At 68.7% G+C, this 16569-nt stretch overlaps 2 protein-coding genes across 3 annotated transcripts; one reads left to right on the top strand and one right to left on the bottom strand.

Annotated features, from left to right (window-relative positions):
- The first annotated feature begins 87 nt into the window (after positions 1–87).
- TUBG1 (tubulin gamma 1) lies at positions 88–7698 on the top strand. The gene is made up of 11 exons (XM_086766753.1): positions 88–223; positions 503–615; positions 1163–1330; positions 1579–1647; positions 2893–2972; positions 3569–3695; positions 4468–4554; positions 4804–4953; positions 5993–6145; positions 6423–6584; positions 6981–7698. The coding sequence occupies exons 1-11, from the start codon at positions 175–177 to the stop codon at positions 7176–7178; spliced, it is 1356 nt and encodes a 451-aa protein (XP_086622879.1). The 5' UTR covers positions 88–174; the 3' UTR covers positions 7179–7698.
- Positions 7699–8627: 929 nt separating this feature from the next.
- PLEKHH3 (pleckstrin homology, MyTH4 and FERM domain containing H3) lies at positions 8628–15805 on the bottom strand. 2 transcript variants are annotated; one of them, XM_086766886.1, is made up of 13 exons: positions 15560–15805; positions 13514–13569; positions 12749–12837; positions 12355–12549; positions 12007–12164; positions 11751–11874; positions 11297–11594; positions 10982–11189; positions 10607–10743; positions 10355–10475; positions 9830–10279; positions 9565–9756; positions 8628–9476 (listed from the first exon to the last, which is right to left on the bottom strand). In XM_086766886.1, the coding sequence occupies exons 1-13, from the start codon at positions 15713–15715 to the stop codon at positions 9300–9302; spliced, it is 2361 nt and encodes a 786-aa protein (XP_086623012.1). In that variant the 5' UTR covers positions 15716–15805; the 3' UTR covers positions 8628–9299. The 2 variants fall into 2 exon arrangements, with proteins under 2 accessions (XP_086623012.1, XP_086623014.1); XM_086766888.1 differs by having other exon boundaries at positions 10616–10743.
- Between the last annotated feature and the right edge of the window lie 764 nt (positions 15806–16569).

Raw genomic sequence — 16569 nt, 5'->3', positions numbered from 1 at the left:
TGCCAGGGCGCACGCGCGTTGCCGGGGCGCCGCGAGGGGAGGGGGGGGGAGAGGGGAGCTCTCCCGGAAGTGCGCCGCGCGCAGGCGCAGTGCGGTTGGCGCCGGGCGGGAGACGCGGCGGGGCGGCGGGCGGAGGAGCGGAGCGCAGCGGGACCTGGCGGAGCTGCGGCCGCGATGCCGCGGGAGATCATCACCCTGCAGCTGGGCCAGTGCGGCAACCAGAGTGAGTGCGCCCCGGGGGGCGGGCGGCGGCAGGGCCGGGCCGGGCCGGGGGCAGCGCGCCCCGGGCGGGGCCGGGATGCTGTGGGGGGCGTGGGCGGGGCCTATGGGGACCGGGGCGGGGACCGGGGCGGGGACCGGGGCCTACCGAGCCTGGGGCGGGGCCTGCCAGACCAGGGGTGCTCCGGGCCCTGCCCCCGGCCCGGGGGACCGGCCCCAGCCCGGCCCGACCCGGCCCGGCCCCGGCCCGCCTGACCGCTCCCACCGCCCCCCCCCACCGCAGTCGGGTTCGAGTTCTGGAAGCAGCTCTGCGCCGAGCACGGCATCAGCCCTGAGGGCATCGTGGAGGAGTTCGCCACCGAGGGCACGGACCGCAAGGACGTCTTCTTCTACCAGGTACTGCCGGGGGCTGCCCCTGCCTGCTCTGGGGGGAGCGGGGTGCTCCTGCCTTGTCGCTGGGTTGGTCCACGCGCGGGTGAACGCAGGCAGGGCTGTCTGTGACCGCTTCAGCTCTCTCCAGTATCCCCGTGCATTCAGGGACTGGTGGGCTGATGCTGACCCTGGACTGGTTTGAGTGGCAGCCTCAGCCAAGCGCTCCCATCTGCGCTCCAGTTTCTGGAAGGGGATGTGTTGCGGAGGCAGAAGTGCGAGGCTGAGGCTGCTATAGATACCACCTTACGTAACCGCCGCGAGCGCGAGCCCCTTAGGAGAGAGCCGCCCCCCCGCCACCTGCCCAGCATTCAGGATGCGCTCTGGGGCGCATAAAGTGCTGCATTACGGACAGGCCGCACATAACAAGTTTCCCTTCCTCCTCTCTGTCAGACGGCGGCTGTGCCGTGCTCTCCCGCGGCCAGGGGGTGGCACACGGCCTTGCAGTTTCTCTTGCAGTAAGAAGCGGCGCTGAGCTGCAACTGCATCATGATCTTACTGCTCCTTGTTAAAGGCAGACGACGAGCACTACATCCCGCGAGCTGTGCTGCTGGACCTGGAGCCCCGAGTTATCCACTCCATCCTGAACTCCCCTTATGCCAACCTCTACAACCCCGAAAACATCTACTTGTCGGAGCACGGAGGAGGAGCTGGGAACAACTGGGCCAGTGGCTTCTCACAGGTACCAGCTGTAGTGCTCCTGGGTGCAAACACAGGTCAGCTTGTTAGGCGTGAGGCTTTATCGTGGCCTTCTCCTGTCAGGCTCAGGACGTGGTTTCTGAAGAACACCTCGTCCTTCCGCAGGGACTTGTGCCTAACACTTCGTGCCGCTCTGGGCGCGGGTTCACATTGCCAACCTGACCAGGCTTGAGCAGCTCTTCTCCATTTTCTGTGGGAAAGGAACAAACCCTGGTCTGATCTCTCTTGCAGGGAGAAAAAATCCATGAAGATATTTTTGATATAATAGACAGAGAGGCTGATGGAAGCGACAGTTTGGAAGTAAGTAAATCCGGGGATTTGGATCTGGTTGCCCTGCTTCATGTTCTCTGAGCCAAGCTGCTCTTTTGTAAGGTCAAGCTCAGCCCTCTGGTGTACAGAGACTTGCTAAACTTGCTTCTAGGTGCTGAGCAAAGAACATGTAGAGAGAGGAACTAGGGAAGGTGGTCTTCCCTACATCTGCCAGGCTTCCCTAGCTATCTCACTGTGTGCTCAGCAAGGCGTTTTTCTGCCCCAAATACTGCTTGCATGGGGCTCTTCCCTCAGGATACAGCCCGCAGGAAGAGTTCCAGGCATTCTGGTGCTTTTTCCTTGCCCTGTTCCGCCTCCCTCCCGTGGCTTTCCACCACGTCAGCTGAAGCAAGACACACGCTGCTTGTCCTTCGGGGAGGGCTGTGCTGGAACAAGGCACCTGCTGCCCCTCTGCCTGCCGCACAAGAGGGAGCACGGGCTGCCAGCAGGAAGGCGTTCAGACTGAAAATTGCCAAGTGCTTTGAAATCCACGGAATGAGCGCAAGCTGCAGCTTTGTTTTCTCTCCGGCCAGGTTAAAGGGGCACCAGGGGTGCTGACAGCTCTTCAGCTGCTTTGCCCTGTGCCTCTGGCAGGACCCTGGCTGTGTGAACCGGTTTCCTGCACGTAGACAGACAGGGCTCCCTGGTGTTTGTGTCAGGCTGTCACACGGCAGCAGGGGAAGGGAATGGGATCGGAAAATAAGTTGGCAGAAGATCCCAGAGCCCACAGTGGGACCTGCAGCAGGTGGGAACTGCCCTGAAGTCAGGTAGAGGGAGTTTGGCCTCGGGTGCTCTAGAAGGAGAGGAATGGCGTGGAAGGAATGGCGTGGAAGGGCTGGGGAAAGGGCTGGGAACGCGTACCTCCGTTTTGTATGACCGACTGGAGCCCGAAGGTGACGTTGCAGCTGTTCTGAAGTCTGTTCTGGGGTGGGAGGAAGCCAGGAGGCTCCTGAGCAGCAGTTGCACTTTGTGGTGTGTGCAGAGACGTGGATTCCACCTTCGCTGGCAGAAGCGGCCTGGTGAGCGTGTGGCTGTAGCTGTGGTCTGCAGGAGCCAGGGCGAAGCTCCGTTCTGTCTGCAGGCGTCGGCTCCGTGCTCTCGGGCGGCACAGGGGGAGTTCTCGCCCTGGCTGGCGAATCTCTGCTGGAGGCGGCGGTGCTGGCACACCCTGCTTTGCCCTGCCTGCTCCTGGGGCTGAGCTGGACCTTGAGCTGCTTGCGTTCTGCTTCCTTCCAGGGGTTTGTGCTTTGCCACTCCATTGCTGGTGGAACAGGCTCCGGGCTGGGCTCGTATCTTCTGGAGAAACTGAATGACAGGTGAGCGTTCCGCCTTGTCCCCTTCCCCTCACGGCAGCGGCTGGCCCAGCCTGGGCACCCAGCCAAAGCGGGGAGCTGGAGAGCGCTGACTCAGAGCCACCGCCCCCACCCAAACACTCTTGTGCAATCCCTGGCACGCTGCCCGGGGAAGGGATGGCTCCTGATACGCCTGGGGCTTCAGAGGCTCCGAAACTGGACTCGTGCTGTCCAAACTCTGCCTTCCCTCAGCCATTCTTATCAGGCAGCTGCCTTCTGCCACCCTGGCTGTGCAGCGGAGGGTGCGAGGCTCTGGCTGTGGGCTCCGAGCTGCCATCCCTGCCTGTTTCAGCTTGCGGCCTCTTGAAAAGGCTCGTAAGCAACTGCTTCATCAGCCTGCGCGTGGCTCAGCCTTGCCTGTAGCTCTGGCAGCCTGCTCCTGCGCTGCTAGGGCAGGCACTGCTGGGACAAATCCTCTCCCTCCCTGGGAGCCAATTCTGGCAGCAGTGCTGGTGACTCACTGGTGTCCTGAGCCCTGGAGACTGCAAAGGGAGCTTGTGGGAGGAGAGAGTGCAGGCTTGGCAGCGTTAACCCTTGAGGTGGCTGGCCTTTCTCACCAGGTATCCCAAGAAGCTGGTGGAGACCTACTCGGTTTTCCCAAACCAGGATGAGATGAGCGATGTTGTAGTCCAGCCGTACAACTCTCTGCTGACGCTGAAGAGACTGACCCAGAACGCTGACTGCGTGGTAAGAGTCCCGCCACGTGTCAGGCCAGCAGTGCAGCCGGCTCCTGCGTGGCAGCCCTGTCCCCAGCTGCCCAAAAACGCAGCCTTTGCTGGGGCAAGCGCCGTAGCTGTGTGGGGTGAGCGCCGCAGCAGCGTGCACTGTGCCTGTGAAGCCCCGGGCGCGGCAGCGAGCGCTGCCCCATCCGGAAGGACTGAGCAGATGCGGTGGCTCTGGGGACAAGGGCTCTGTGCTAACCCCCGCTGAGCTGTCTGGCTTGGCGTTTCTGCCTCCGGGATCCAGCAGGCTCTTCCCGTGGCTGCGCTTCCTCTGCGTAGCTGCGCTGCAGCCGTCTGCTCAAACTTGATTCCAGCATCGCTTTCAGCACTTACAAGCCCCAGTCAGGCAGCATCTTCAGGCTGCACCAGGGCCTTCGGTCAGGTCCTAACCGAGACGCTGCCGGTCCCTCCCACCTTGTCTCTGCACCTGGCAGCTGCACCGGAGCTGGTGGGGCTGAAGGTTGCTGCGAGGCGCTGGCCCAGAGGCTCTTTGGGAGAGAGCTGGGGAGCGCAGCCAAGACGGGAGGGAAGAGCTTCCATTGACAGTGTCGGTTACGCTCCGCGGATGAGTCAGCTTGTGGTTTCAAGCGTCTGCCACCTGCCGCGTAGGGGCTCTGCCAGGCCGCGGCGCTCAGGGCCTGTGCTGGGCAATCCGGTGCCCCGGGACACGTAGCAAGGGTTGCCCTTCCTCAGGCTGCCTCCGAGGCTCCTCACAGAGCCGTTTTTCTCTCTTGCAGGTGGTTCTGGACAACACGGCCTTGAATCGGATCGCGACAGACCGGCTGCACATTCAGAACCCGTCGTTCTCTCAGATCAACCAGCTGGTGAGAAGCGCTCTTCCCTCTAGAAGCCAGCAAGGGGCTTCCTTGCTGTCTTTGATTCGGTCTAAACCTGCTCCATGGGCTGGGCGAGATGGTGGGCAGCCTGGAGCAGTGAACGAGGGTCCTCTGCCCTTCCCGGGGGCACCCTCCACGGGCACTCCAGCTTCCCCCGGCACGGCTGCGCGAAGCAGGTTTCAAACGCGCTCCACGGCCGTGCGGTGATGCGGAGGCTGACCCCATCCTCTCCCCCAGGTCTCCACCATCATGTCTGCCAGCACCACCACGCTCAGGTACCCTGGGTACATGAACAACGACCTCATCGGGCTGATCGCCTCGCTCATCCCCACGCCCCGGCTGCACTTCCTCATGACGGGGTACACGCCGCTCACCACCGACCAGTCGGTAAGGCCGCCCGCCGGGCGCTCCTCCCCTTCCCCGAGGGCAGGAGGAGCTGCCACGCGCAGCTCGTAACATCCGCCAGTCCCACGGTCCCGGGGAGCTGTCATTGCATGTTCCGAATCCCGGGCCCGTGTGCCCACACCACCTGACAGCCGCGTGTGATATGAATCACGCGTGAGCAGGTGATTATGCTTGCGCAGGGCTACCTGCTCCCTGCTTCGGGATAGCTGTGGGAGAGCCAACTCTGATCTGACAAAAGCCACCCGTAGAAATTTGGGAGTGAGCCCAGCAAAGTGGCCCTGCCAGTCCTGCCACCCCCGTGGGCCACCGATCCGGGCCGTTTGGGTCAGAACGCTGTTGCTCGTTGTCATGCCAAGACTGATCGTGGGCTCCAGGCATCAGCTCCTTCCCAGGGCTTGATCCGTGTGCCGAGAGGATTGCCCCCCCTCAGCTGCATCGAACTTGCGCTTAGCTCGTCCCCAGCCAGTGCCCCCTCCGCCCCCCCGCTGAGAACGGGGCAGTTCTGTTTTGAGAGGCACTCACCTGCGTTGGCCGCGTCTCGGTTCTGCTGGGAGCTGACAGCTGCTGTTCTCCTCTCGTTGTGTGCATTTCCTCAGGATGTTACTCAGAGAAGCAAATCTGAAAAACTGCTGGCTCTGAAAAGGGTATCGAGTGTGTGATCTGTCCTCCCCGCGAGGAGTGTGCGCAGGGCTCGGCCAGCGGCTCAGACTGGAGCGGGGCTGCCACGCTGTCCTTGCTATGGGCGCTCCTTCGGGTGCCAGCCCTGGCGGGCAGCAGCGGGGCCAAGCCCGGGACAGCCCTGGGGGACCGCAGTGGCCGATGTGGCACTGCAGCCTCCGCCAGCGCTCCGGTTCTCAGCCTGGCTGCGCCTGTTGTGTGACTTTTGGGATGTCCCCGTCCTGCATGCGGCTTTGCACGTGGCTCTGTCCAGCTGCCCTCCCTCCCGTGTGCGTGTGCAGGGCAGCGGGAGGGCAAGGGGGCAGTGTACCCGCTCCCTCTGACCCCCAGCTGGCGTTTGCAGGTGGCTAGCGTGAGGAAAACCACAGTCCTGGACGTGATGAGAAGATTGCTGCAGCCTAAAAACGTCATGGTGTCCACAGGGCGAGACAGGCAGACCAACCACTGCTACATCGCCATCCTCAACATCATCCAGGGGGAGGTGGATCCTACGCAGGTGAGCTCTCCCAGCTGTTCCAGATGCTGACAGACATGGCACCGTCTTCCTCCGTGGGCACCCTGGGGCGAGACTGAGCGGTGCCTGGCGCCGGGTTGCTCCCGTGTGGGGCCTGGCCTCATGGAGAGGCCGCTGGTCCCTTGCCGTGAGGAGCCTCCCTACCTGCCCTTTGCTGAAATCCACCTTCCCGAGGCCATAACGCCGTGTGAGGAGCAGCTCCTGGGTCTGCTGGGACCAGGCTGCGTTGCCCATCACCCTGCTGCTCTCATCCTGCCAGGTTCACAAGAGCCTGCAGCGGATCCGGGAGAGGAAACTGGCCAACTTCATCCCCTGGGGTCCTGCCAGCATCCAGGTGGCTCTGTCCCGCAAGTCCCCCTACCTGCCGTCCGCACACCGTGTCAGCGGCCTCATGATGGCAAACCACACCAACATCTCCTCGGTGAGCGCCTTCCCTCTGCACCACGGACCGGCAGCTGCAGCTCCGCTGACGTCCTTTCGGTCGCAAACGCGTCTTCTCCGGGGCTTTCGCAAAGCCACGGCGGGGCCTGTAGGGTGAGGGGAGGATGGGCAGCTCCCAGCTGGGGCGCAGCCACGCTCGGGTCTGCTCCGGGGGTCCTGGCAGTCCTGCTGTGCACCCCTGGTGCCGTTCTCCCAGGAGCAGGCTGCAGCAGGATGCCCTCTCCCTGGCCAAAGGCAGCCTCGGAAGCGTGAGCTCGATCCCGAGTGCTGGCTGGGGGCAGGGCAGCAGCAGCCTGGGGAGGCTGGGCCTCGCCCTGCCCCACGGCGTCCCCGGGGAGCTCTGGTCCCCGTCTGACTGCTGCTCTCTGCTCTCCAGCTGTTCGAGCGGACGTGCCGGCAGTATGACAAGCTGCGCAAGCGGGAGGCCTTCCTGGAGCAGTTCCGCAAGGAGGACATCTTCAAGGACAACTTTGACGAACTGGATAACTCCCGGGAGATCGTGCAGCAGCTGATCGACGAGTACCACGCGGCCACGCGCCCCGACTACATCTCCTGGGGCACGCAGGAGCAGTGAGTGGCCTGCCAGGGGACGGGAGGGTCCCACGGCCACCTCCACGCACGCCGGCGGGGCTTGTCTCTGCCGTGCCCACGTTTAGCACCCCTCAGCGCTGCCTGGCAGCGGTGGAGTCCTCGCACCGGCAGCGCACACACACGCTGCGCTCCTCAGCAGAAGCGGCTCTGCAGGGAGCAGCACTGCCCCTGAAGACCCTTGGCGGGGGACAGCCTCCGCTCCACCACGTGCCCTGGCCCAGGACAGGACTGGGGCAGCTGCGCGCTGTGCTGGTAGGGAACCTCCACCCGTGGGAGCAACGCTCGCTTGGAGGAGGATGAGAGCGAACCCAGGGGCTCGGAACGGGCCTGGCCCAAAGCGTTGGGTGCACGCGAGCCCTGGGGCCAGAGGCTCTGTGTGGCTGAGCCAGTCCTTGCCCTGGGCAGGAGCCTTGTTCCGCCTTTGCCAGATCAGGCCTGGGGCACAGGCTGTATCTATATTTTTGTAGGTTATTTTGCTTTAATAAAGGCTGTTCCTGCACTGATGCTGCCTGCAGGGCTCCTACAGGCAGAGAAGTGGCTGCAAATCTGCCAGGGCCAGCGCTCGCCTTGCCCAGCTGCCCGGCCCCCCCCGCACAGCCGCAGCCCAACGGCGTCCCGGCTCGGTGGGAGCACCAAACCGGGCCCGCTGCTCACCTGCACGTCCCTGCGGTGCGCGGGGCCGGCCCTGCCCCGGCCGGCAGCCAGCCGGCAGCGTGCTGCCTGGGCTGCGGCAGAGCCAGAAACACTGGAAGGACCTGCCGGCGCGGCTGACCGGAGCCAGTGCCGCCCTGCCCGCAGAGCGTGCGGGTGCCCGGGTTAATGTTTCGCAGGGGCAAGGCCCTGTGCAGGAGCGAGGCCGCGGAGGCGCCAGGGATGCGCTCGCCGCTCTGGATGCGAGGCAGAGGATGGCACTGCTGGGAAGGACGTGGGCTCAGGGCCGGCTGGTGCGGATGGCGGGGGGCACAGACGGCTGCGCAGCAGCTCTGGTCCTGCCCCGCGTGAGTCAGGCTGCGAGGGAACGGGGTGTGGGGCAGTGCTGGCGCTGGCCCAAGCCCAGGCAGCCCAAGGTGAGAATTAGCCTTTTCCTCTGACCCCGTGGCACAGAGCAGCAAGCTAAAAATACCCACCCGCCATGGCAGCGCGGGCTCCCACGCCCTCTTTGGCACCGGCCCCGCAGAGGCGCCCGCGGCCGGGGCGGCCAGTGCCAGGGGGTGCCGGGGAGCTGGCAGCGGAGCCGGAGCACGGCCTGTGCTGTTGACGAAATGCCAAAGGGCGCAGCGAGCAGCCCGGCTCCCAGCGCTCGCCGGAGGGACGGCGGTCCCTGCCCCCCAAGGACACGCTGTGCTGCTCCTCTCCGCTGCGCTCGCCGCCCCGGGGACCAGACCGTCCCTGCCTCCCGCTGCGGGCCGAGCGCCGGGACAGGAGGCCCAGCCTTTCCTCTGTGCATTTATTTAGAAAAACAACCAACCAACCCCCCCCTCCCCTTCCCTCCCCGAGACAGAACCGACAAACTTTACAGAGGCAACATTGAGGAGCCGAGCCCCAGCCGTACCAGCCACCGCCCCGCCGGCCGCCCCTGTGCCGCGGGGCCACTGCGAAGCAGCGGGGCCCGGCCACTCGGCCAGGAGGTCCCCGAGGCGGCTCGGCCAAAAGCCGCCCGCAGCTTTCCAAGGAGTGGGGGGGGTGGGTTCGGCGGACGGACAGACAGACGACGGCACAGCACCGCTGCCCGGCACCCTCTGCCCCGGGAAAAGCCCATGGGGCGGCGAGAGGCAGGGCGCAGGCAGAGCTGCCAGCCAGCACGAGTGCTGGAGGCGAAGGCACCGGGGTTCAGGGGACGGGGACAGGCCTGGGGGCAGCGCAGGGGACCGTAGCATGGTGGCCCCGCTGCCCTCCAGGGAAAGTGCTGGGAGATGTGGAGGGGCACAGGCATTTGGAAATAAATAAAGGAAATCACCGGAAAGGCATTGGCGGCGCAGGGAGCGTGAGCCCCTGTCCCCTTGCTCCGGAGAGCGGCTGGGGACCAGCACAGACCTGTCGCTTGCTGCGAGGCCGGCCGCCCTCCCCACGCCGTCCGTCGGGAGCACGCTGCGCGGCTGCCAAGCTAACTGCGGAAAGGGCTCACGGGCGGCCGGTGCTGCCAGGGCCCTGCCGCGGGGCAGAGCCCCCGGGGCGGCGCAGCGGGGTCTGAGGGGCTGGTGGCCGGCTCCTGGGGCCGGGGTGGCCGCCGGGCAGCCGTGGAGGCGAGGTACGTGTTGAGGAGCTGGGCGATCTCGTCCACCTGTGGGGCAGAGAGGGGACACGCTGGGTCAGCCCGGGGCACCCGGCCCCCGGGGGGAAGGAGGGATGGAGGGATGGCTGCCCCGTACCTGGGACGTCTCAAAGAGCAGGTCCCGGTCCTCCACGGAGAGGCGGAAGGTGCTCCTATCGGAGGCGCCAAAGGAGGAGATGCGGCCGTAGCAGAAGCTGTCCAAGGGCTCGGGCTCCCCCGGCTTGTAGAGCGAGACGGCCTTGGCCCCAATGCCGAGCCACAGCCGCTGGGCTCCGGCTCCCACCGGGCTCTGCAGGGAGAGGGGCGTCAGGGCCGCCTGCTGCCAGGGCTGCCCGCCGCCCCCGTCTTCGCCAGGGCCTCACCGCGTGCAGGTCGACGTCGAAGAGCGTGGAGCCGAAGCCGGGCCACTCCCGCACCAGCGCCACGTAGGCGGCCATGGCCTCACGCCGGCCCATGCCCTGCAGCAGCTTCCACTTCTCCACGATGGCGGCCATGGTGCTGGCCCCCTCCTCCCGCAGGCGGCCCCGCAGGCGCTGGTCCTGCTCCGCCCACTGCTTGGCCAGCGCCTGCCCCCAGAGCCCCCCGGCCAGCAGCCCCGCGCGCAGCCGGGCCCCCCGGCACTTGGTGGGGGTCCGGCGGCAGGGCGTCGGCAGGCGGGCGTGCAGCACGTGGGGCGGGAAGAGCTCTTCCAGGCGCGGGAAGGGGGCGTGCGTGGAGAAGTCGCTGTTGAGGCTCTGCAGGCGCAACGCCGCCAGCGTCTGCAGCGTCTCCTCCGACGTGGGCACGTACCCCCGCAGCACCATCTCGTGCGCCTGCGGGAGGGGCAAGGTGAGCCAGCACGGCACTGCCGCCACGGCTCAACTGCCCCGGCACGGCGCGGCTCTCACCTGCTCGAAGAGCAGGGCGAACTCCAGACTGTCGCGCGGGACGTTGTCCGTGTCCAGGAAGCCGTAGTGTTTGAAGCAGAGCCGGCACGGCGGGTCCTGCCCCTGCTCCTCCCCGGCCAGGCTGCAGCAGAAGGGATCAGCCCCATCAATGTGGGTGCGGGGGGTAGAGGGCCCCCCCCCCCGGGCACCGTCCCCTCCCGCCCTCGGCCCCCCGGTCCCTCTCCCCCGTAGGCAGCAGAGCGGGACATTTACTTTTCAAACCTGGTGAGGACGTCGGCCAGCAGCGCGGCACTGCGCACGGGCTGCTCCCGCCGCCGGGACTGCTCGTAGAGCGCAAAGAGGTTGGGGCTCTGGGACAGCCCCAGGCGCGACACCAGCTCCCGGGCCACCTGGGGCGAGACAAAGGCAACCGACGGTGACCGCGCGTCCCTGGCCGCGGCGCTCAGGGCTGCAAAGGGACACAGACACGTCACGGCGGGCAAAGGCAGGTGGCCCCCGGCCCCCCTCCACCGCGGCTCAGCTGGGAGAGACCCACAGGAACCCCCACCTCCCACGGCACGCCGCCCACCCAACCCTGCGTGCCAAAAAGTCCCAAGCCCCCTGCCCAGCGCGGACGTGGCCCCTCACCTCCTCGGCCGTGGTGTGGGAGCTGATGGCCACGCTGCAGGCGGGCGCCCCGGGGCAGTGCACGGTGCAGATCATCTCCTGCCGCCGCATCAGCACCAGGATCTCCTCCAGCGAGGGCACGCACTCCCGCCCCTTCGTCTTCCCCAGCGCCTCCCGGATGAAGCAGGCGTACTTGGCCATCTCCGAGCCCGGGAACCGGCTCTCTGTCCTGCTGGAGAGGCCAGGAGGGTCACGGCGGCGCTGACCCCCCAAGGGCCCAGCGTCCAGCGAGCTCCCTGCCCACAGCCAACGCCCGGCGGTTCCGCCGGCACTCGCCTGTCGAGGTGGAAGCGCAGGAAGCGCAGGACGGGCGGGGAGGGCAGGAAGGTGCAGCTCATGCAGGTGAGGAGCTGCCAGTAGTGCAGGTCGCCCTGCCCGCCCGGCGCCGGCGGCTCCGTCGTCTGCTTCACCAGCTGGCAGTAGATCTCGTCCACCAGCGGCGGCAGGTCCAGGCAGGTCTGCAGGACGCCCTGCATCAGCGGCACCGGGTCCCGCTCTGACTCCAGCTGCTGCAGCGAGTTGAAGAGCTTCACGGCCTCGTCGCGGAGCGTGGTGTAGCTGCGGGGGCCAAGGGCTGCAGGACAGGACGGGGGTTAACAGCTCCATGGGTCTCCCCAGGTTTCCCCTGCTAGGTGCTGTACCTGCACCCAGGGCCGGATCCTGCCCAGCCATCGCTCCCGCCAGCCCCGGGGCACGGGACCAGGCTCTGTGCCCCCCGCCCGCTCCTCACCGCTTTGGTCCAGGCTGCTGTAGGGGAAGGGCAGCAGGGGAGCGTAGAGGGGGCTGCTGGTGTAGCGCAGGATGGGGTTGCAGCGGTAAATCTGCTCCAGGACCTCGGGGCTGCCGCAGTGCTCCTGCGAGGGCGAAGCGACGGCAGCAGCTACAGAGGGGCCGCGCGGCGCCCAGCGCCTGGCACAGGCACCCACCGCCGCCCCACGGCACACGGGGCCCCGACCATCCGTCCCGGCCCCGCGCCACGGGCTCACCTCGACGTCGCGGATGAGCAGCTGCGTGGGCGTCTGGACGGGCGCTTTGCTGTCGATGACCTTCTGCACCGCGCACACCCAGTGCACGGCCTCGTTCAGGTGCTCCGTGTACAGGCGGTAGCAATGCTTCCTGCCAAACACCGTCACGCTCCAGTAGCCTGCGAGGGACAGACAGCTCACCCGCTGCACCCCAAGGACCCCCACCCGCCCCAGACGGGACGCTCAGCGCCCCGGGGCTCGGCACAGCCCCTTCTCCAGGCGACGGAAGCCTCCCAGGGATGGGAGGGTGATGCAGGGCATGGGGGGGCTGCAGAGGCGTGGTCCGACCGAGGGGCGCGGGCGCCTTACCCGTCTCCTTGTAGGTCTGCTTGTCCGGCCAGAGCACGGAGCAGAGGCTGGTGAGCACGAGGGAGCCCAGCCGCCGGGCCCCCTTCTCGTTGCTGCTGTAGTAGTCCAGGGAGTCGGGTGTCAGCACAAACCAGTACTTCCGAGGCCGGATCCAGGGGGTCTTCACGCCGCCCCGCACCTCCCGCTGCAACCAGCCTGGGAAGGGGAAGCCTCAGCCCCCACCGCTGGCACCATCCACCCCGCCGGCTCTCTGGCACAGGGCAGGGTCTGCCGGGCACCGGTCCAGCCGGTTCCCCCTGCCCCTCTGGGACGGGGTTCAGCCACAGCCGGGGCACGATCCCGCCAGTCTTGGCTGTGCCCTGGCCGCTCCGGGGACAGAGGCCCTCGTGCCCACCTTTCACGAGAGCGTCGGGGTCATCCTCCACCGGTGCCGGGCCCTTCTCCACGATGAGGCTGCGCATCTCCTCTGCGACGAGCAGGGACCTGGGGACGACACGGGGCTGAGCCCGGGTGCCCGCCAGTGCCTCCCACAGCCCCCGAGCAGGGAGCTGGCCCGGGGGCGAGGCTGAGCCGCGTCTCGAGGGGCTCTGGGCACCCCGCAACCCCACGGTGGGAACATGGCAGAGCCATCGGGTGCAGATGACCCTTGCTAAAAATAAGCTGTTTGCAGTCGCGGCCCTGCCAAGGAATTCGGAAAATGAACAACCAGGAAGGAATGTTGGCAGCGGCGTCGGCACTGGGAGGATGGGGAGCAAGCAAGCCCCTGTGCCCCGGCATTCTATCTCCCTGGGCACACACCGTCCCAGGGCACGGCCTCCGCCGGTGGACATGGCCCGGCAGAGCCTCCCGGCACAGGGTGGGCCACGCACGGCCCCCGTCGGCTAAGCCTGCGGCAGCCAAGCCATCCGGCAGCGCAGAGGGATGGACGCGTGCCCGAGGATGTCCCGGAGATGGGGACAGCGCAGCAGTCCCGGCTCTGCCGTCCCCTGCTCTAGCCGATGGACCGGTACAGCGCGGTGCCAGCCCCACGGGCAGGACGGCACGGCACACTCCAGCACCAGTGCACGCTCGCACGGCACGCCAGGCCCCCCACCCACCCCAGCACCACACGAGGGACGCGATGAGACGCTCAACGGGCCAGAGGCAGGGGGTCACTCACCGCTCCGAGCCGCTGCTGCTGCGGGCGGGCTGGGTCAGGTTCACCTCCAGGGACCCCTGGGGAGGAAGGAGACGTCTCAGCCTCACGGTCACAGCCTGGCACCCCCAAACGTCCCCCCGATGACTGCTCGCCTCCTCGCCAGCCCAGCTCCAGGCCCAGAGGGACAGGCTCGTGTCCTGCCGCCATGGGGCGGGGAGCCCCAGTGCCCTCCACGGCCGCGCGGGAGCCCGGGCTGCAGCTGGGGCACCCCGGGGGCGCGGGGGCAGCCGTCGGGCACGCTGGCTGCGTATCCTCAGCTGACCCGGCAGGCTGAATACCGTGCAGAATTGCACAAGGTCAGTGCTGAGTAATACGCTTACGGCACAAAGTCCCATTGTAATGGGGCCGCTGACTTCCTGCCTGCGGCGGTGGGACGCGGCACAGGGAAGTCCCTGGCCCCGCAGCGGGACGGGGGCCGGTTCCTCCTCGCCGCAGCACAACTTGACGTCGACGGGGCCGCTCACGTGATGACCCTGGCACACGTGCTGGGACACGAGGCAGGGCCCAGGCACAGGCAGGCACCGCGTCGGGCAGGGTGCCCCGGCAGAGCGGGGTGCGGGGCGGCGGCGGTGGACACCGCCCCGGGAGATGCGCGGGCGCTCCCGCCAGCTGCAGCCCAACAGGGCAGTCGGAGGTGCAACAGGCCAGAGCGCGCCACGAAACGCCAAGAAAGAGAAGGCTGCTAAAAATAGCGGCGGGGAGGGGGGAGCCGCTGCAGGTACGGCTGCGCTGTGGGGCAGGGCTGGGCGCTGCTGACCCGTGGCATTAAGGGCACCTGTTGCGCAGCGCCGGCGCCCGAGCACAGGGCCAGCTCTCCCTGCGACCGTCCCGCTGCCGAGGCCGCTGCTGGGGAGGCCTCTGCGCGCTCTCGTGTGGCTGCGGGCACGGAGACGGTGCCCAGCTCCTCGGCTGCGGCCGGCGGGAGGAAGAGGCGGCAGTGGCGGCCGGCTCCTTCTCAGGGATATAAATAAACTGGAGAGGAGTCACGGCAGCAGGGCCAGGGCGACTGCTCCCACGCTCCCAGGAAGGGGCGGCCGGCGCTGTGGGTTTCCGAGGACCCTCCGGCCACGACAAAGGGCTCCCCTGAGAGCTGGCGTCACCGCTGCCCACGCCAGCCCAGAACTCCGGAGCCATGGGATGCGGGAAGCCCAAAGACGGCTCCTGCCATTGCCGTGCCCTTGGCACTGCCACCGGTGCCCGTGGGTCCAGCTCCAGCCCTGCCACTGCCCTCCATCCCGCGGGGCTGGGGAAGGGGACCGGCTGCCGAGGACAGCCGGTGCGGGGGGCTCAGGGCCACCCCAGCCCCGCGCAGCCAGGGCAGCCCCCCCGGCAGCAGGGCCGTGCCGCAGAGGGGTCGCAAGCAAGGGGGACGGGGCTGTCACCAACTCCCGTGGCCCCGGGTGCAGGAGGAGAGCCGCCGGGAGCCGGGGTTCGGCCCACCCCCGCGCAGCCCGGCCGGAGGAAGAGCCGGTTTCCGCCGCTCCGCTTCCCCGAGCAGAGGAAGCAGCCGGAGCGGGGAGAGCCGGGCCCTGCTCCCCGCACCGCCCCGCACGTGCTCCCGGGGGTGCCGTGTGCGGGGAGCAGCCCCGGCCTCCTCCGGTGGGGCCGTGCGGGGCCGCGGCCGGTGCCCAGGAACCCGTCCCTCGGCAGTGCCACAGCGCGAGCCCCTCGGCCCCGCACCCCACGCGCGCCCGGGTCCCACCGCCGCCGCGCCAGCACGGGCTCCGCTCCCCCGGCTCCGCCCCGCGGGCCCCGGGACTCTCAGCGCCGGCCCAGACGCTGCCCCGCACCCGCCGGGCCGACCCCCTCCACACCTCACGCGGGGACCCCCCGGCTGGCGGCGGGGACGCGCCAAGCGCAGCCGGGCGGCGGGACCCACGGGGACGCGCCCGGGCAGGCAGCGTCCACGCTCGTCGGGGCGGCGAGGACCGGGGGGGGGGGGGGGGCGGGCCGGGCAGAGCCGGTCCCGCCGCGCCGAGCCCGTCCCGTCGCCGCTGCCGGCCGCACCTGGTCTCCGTGGGCGCGGAGCTCGAAGGACACCTCCTCCTCTTCCTCCTCGGCCTCGCCGTCTGCCTCCCGGTCCGCCTCGCCGTAGTCCCGCCGCAGCAGCGTGAAGCCTTGCCGGCAGCAGAGCAGCCACCACAGCCCGCCCGGGAACGGCATCGCCCCACCGGGACCGGGACTGGACCGGGACGGGACCGGCCCGCCCGCGCCGCGCACCGGCCGCCGCCGCCGGGACCGGGACCGGGACCGGGACCGGCCCCGCCGCCGCCCCAGGCGGGCCGGGCCGGGCGCGTCACCGGCCGCCGCCAATCGCCGCGCGCGGCCCGGGGCGGAGCCAGCGCGCCCGGGGCGGCGGGGCCGCCGCTTGCGTCATCTGCCGGGCGGAGGCGCGCGCAGGTCGGGGGGCAGCTGTGGGGGGCTCCGCGCCGCCCGACCGGGCTGGCAACGGGACCGGTGCTGCCGGGTGTCCCCCCGGCACCGGGCACCTCCTGCACCCGGCCTGGGCACGGGTACCGGGCACCGGCACCGGCACCGGGCACCGGCACTGGGCACCAGCCCCAGCCCCAGCCCCGGCCCCGGCCCCAGCCCCCGTGCCGGGCGCAGCGCATTGGTTCCCGCAGCCCCGGGGTTCAGCTGGCGTCGAGCTGCCCCACGGCACCGGCACCACGTGCTGCCCCAGCCCCTCTGCGCCACGGCACCGGCGCCCGTCCCGGGAAGGCGGCTCGGCCCGGCGCGGTGCCAGCGGGCAGCACCCCGGGCTGCTGGCGCAGGCGGGGGCTCCGCGGGCAGGAGGGCAGCGTGCTCGGGCAGGCCCGTCCCCTCGGGCAGCCCTCGTGGCCCCTTCCCACGGAGGAGCAGGCGGAAGGGGCTCATGGCGGGGTCACGTTTGGGGCCGCAGCGAAGTGGGCCCTGCCCGGCAGCCCCGGTCCGCAGCACGCTCCAGCTGTGGGTGCCCTGGCCCTGCGCCCGGAGCCGCCGCGGAGGTTAAGTGCATCAGCCGTAGCTCTGGCTTT

Source organism: Chlamydotis macqueenii, chromosome 25 (genome assembly GCF_036417535.1).
Source record: "Chlamydotis macqueenii isolate bChlMac1 chromosome 25, bChlMac1.mat, whole genome shotgun sequence".
NCBI lineage: Eukaryota > Metazoa > Chordata > Aves > Otidiformes > Otididae > Chlamydotis > Chlamydotis macqueenii.
This window is presented reverse-complemented; position numbering and strand designations above follow the sequence as displayed.

What these genes read in the sequence shown, in the direction of transcription:
- TUBG1 (XM_086766753.1), top strand. Translation starts at nt 175, where the DNA reads ATGCCGCGGGAGATCATCACCCTGCAGCTGGGCCAGTGCGGCAACCAG. An exon ending in AGGACGTCTTCTTCTACCAG is followed by an intron (nt 616 to 1,162) that starts GTACTGCCGGGG and finishes TCCTTGTTAAAG; the next exon opens with GCAGACGACGAGCACTACAT. An exon ending in CCCAGAACGCTGACTGCGTG is followed by an intron (nt 3,696 to 4,467) that starts GTAAGAGTCCCG and finishes TCTCTCTTGCAG; the next exon opens with GTGGTTCTGGACAACACGGC.
- PLEKHH3 (XM_086766886.1), bottom strand. Translation starts at nt 15,715, where the DNA reads ATGCCGTTCCCGGGCGGGCTGTGGTGGCTGCTCTGCTGCCGGCAAGGC. An exon ending in CCCCGACGCTCTCGTGAAAG is followed by an intron (nt 12,550 to 12,748) that starts GTGGGCACGAGG and finishes TCCCCTTCCCAG; the next exon opens with GCTGGTTGCAGCGGGAGGTG. An exon ending in CCCACACCACGGCCGAGGAG is followed by an intron (nt 10,744 to 10,981) that starts GTGAGGGGCCAC and finishes GTCTCGCCCCAG; the next exon opens with GTGGCCCGGGAGCTGGTGTC.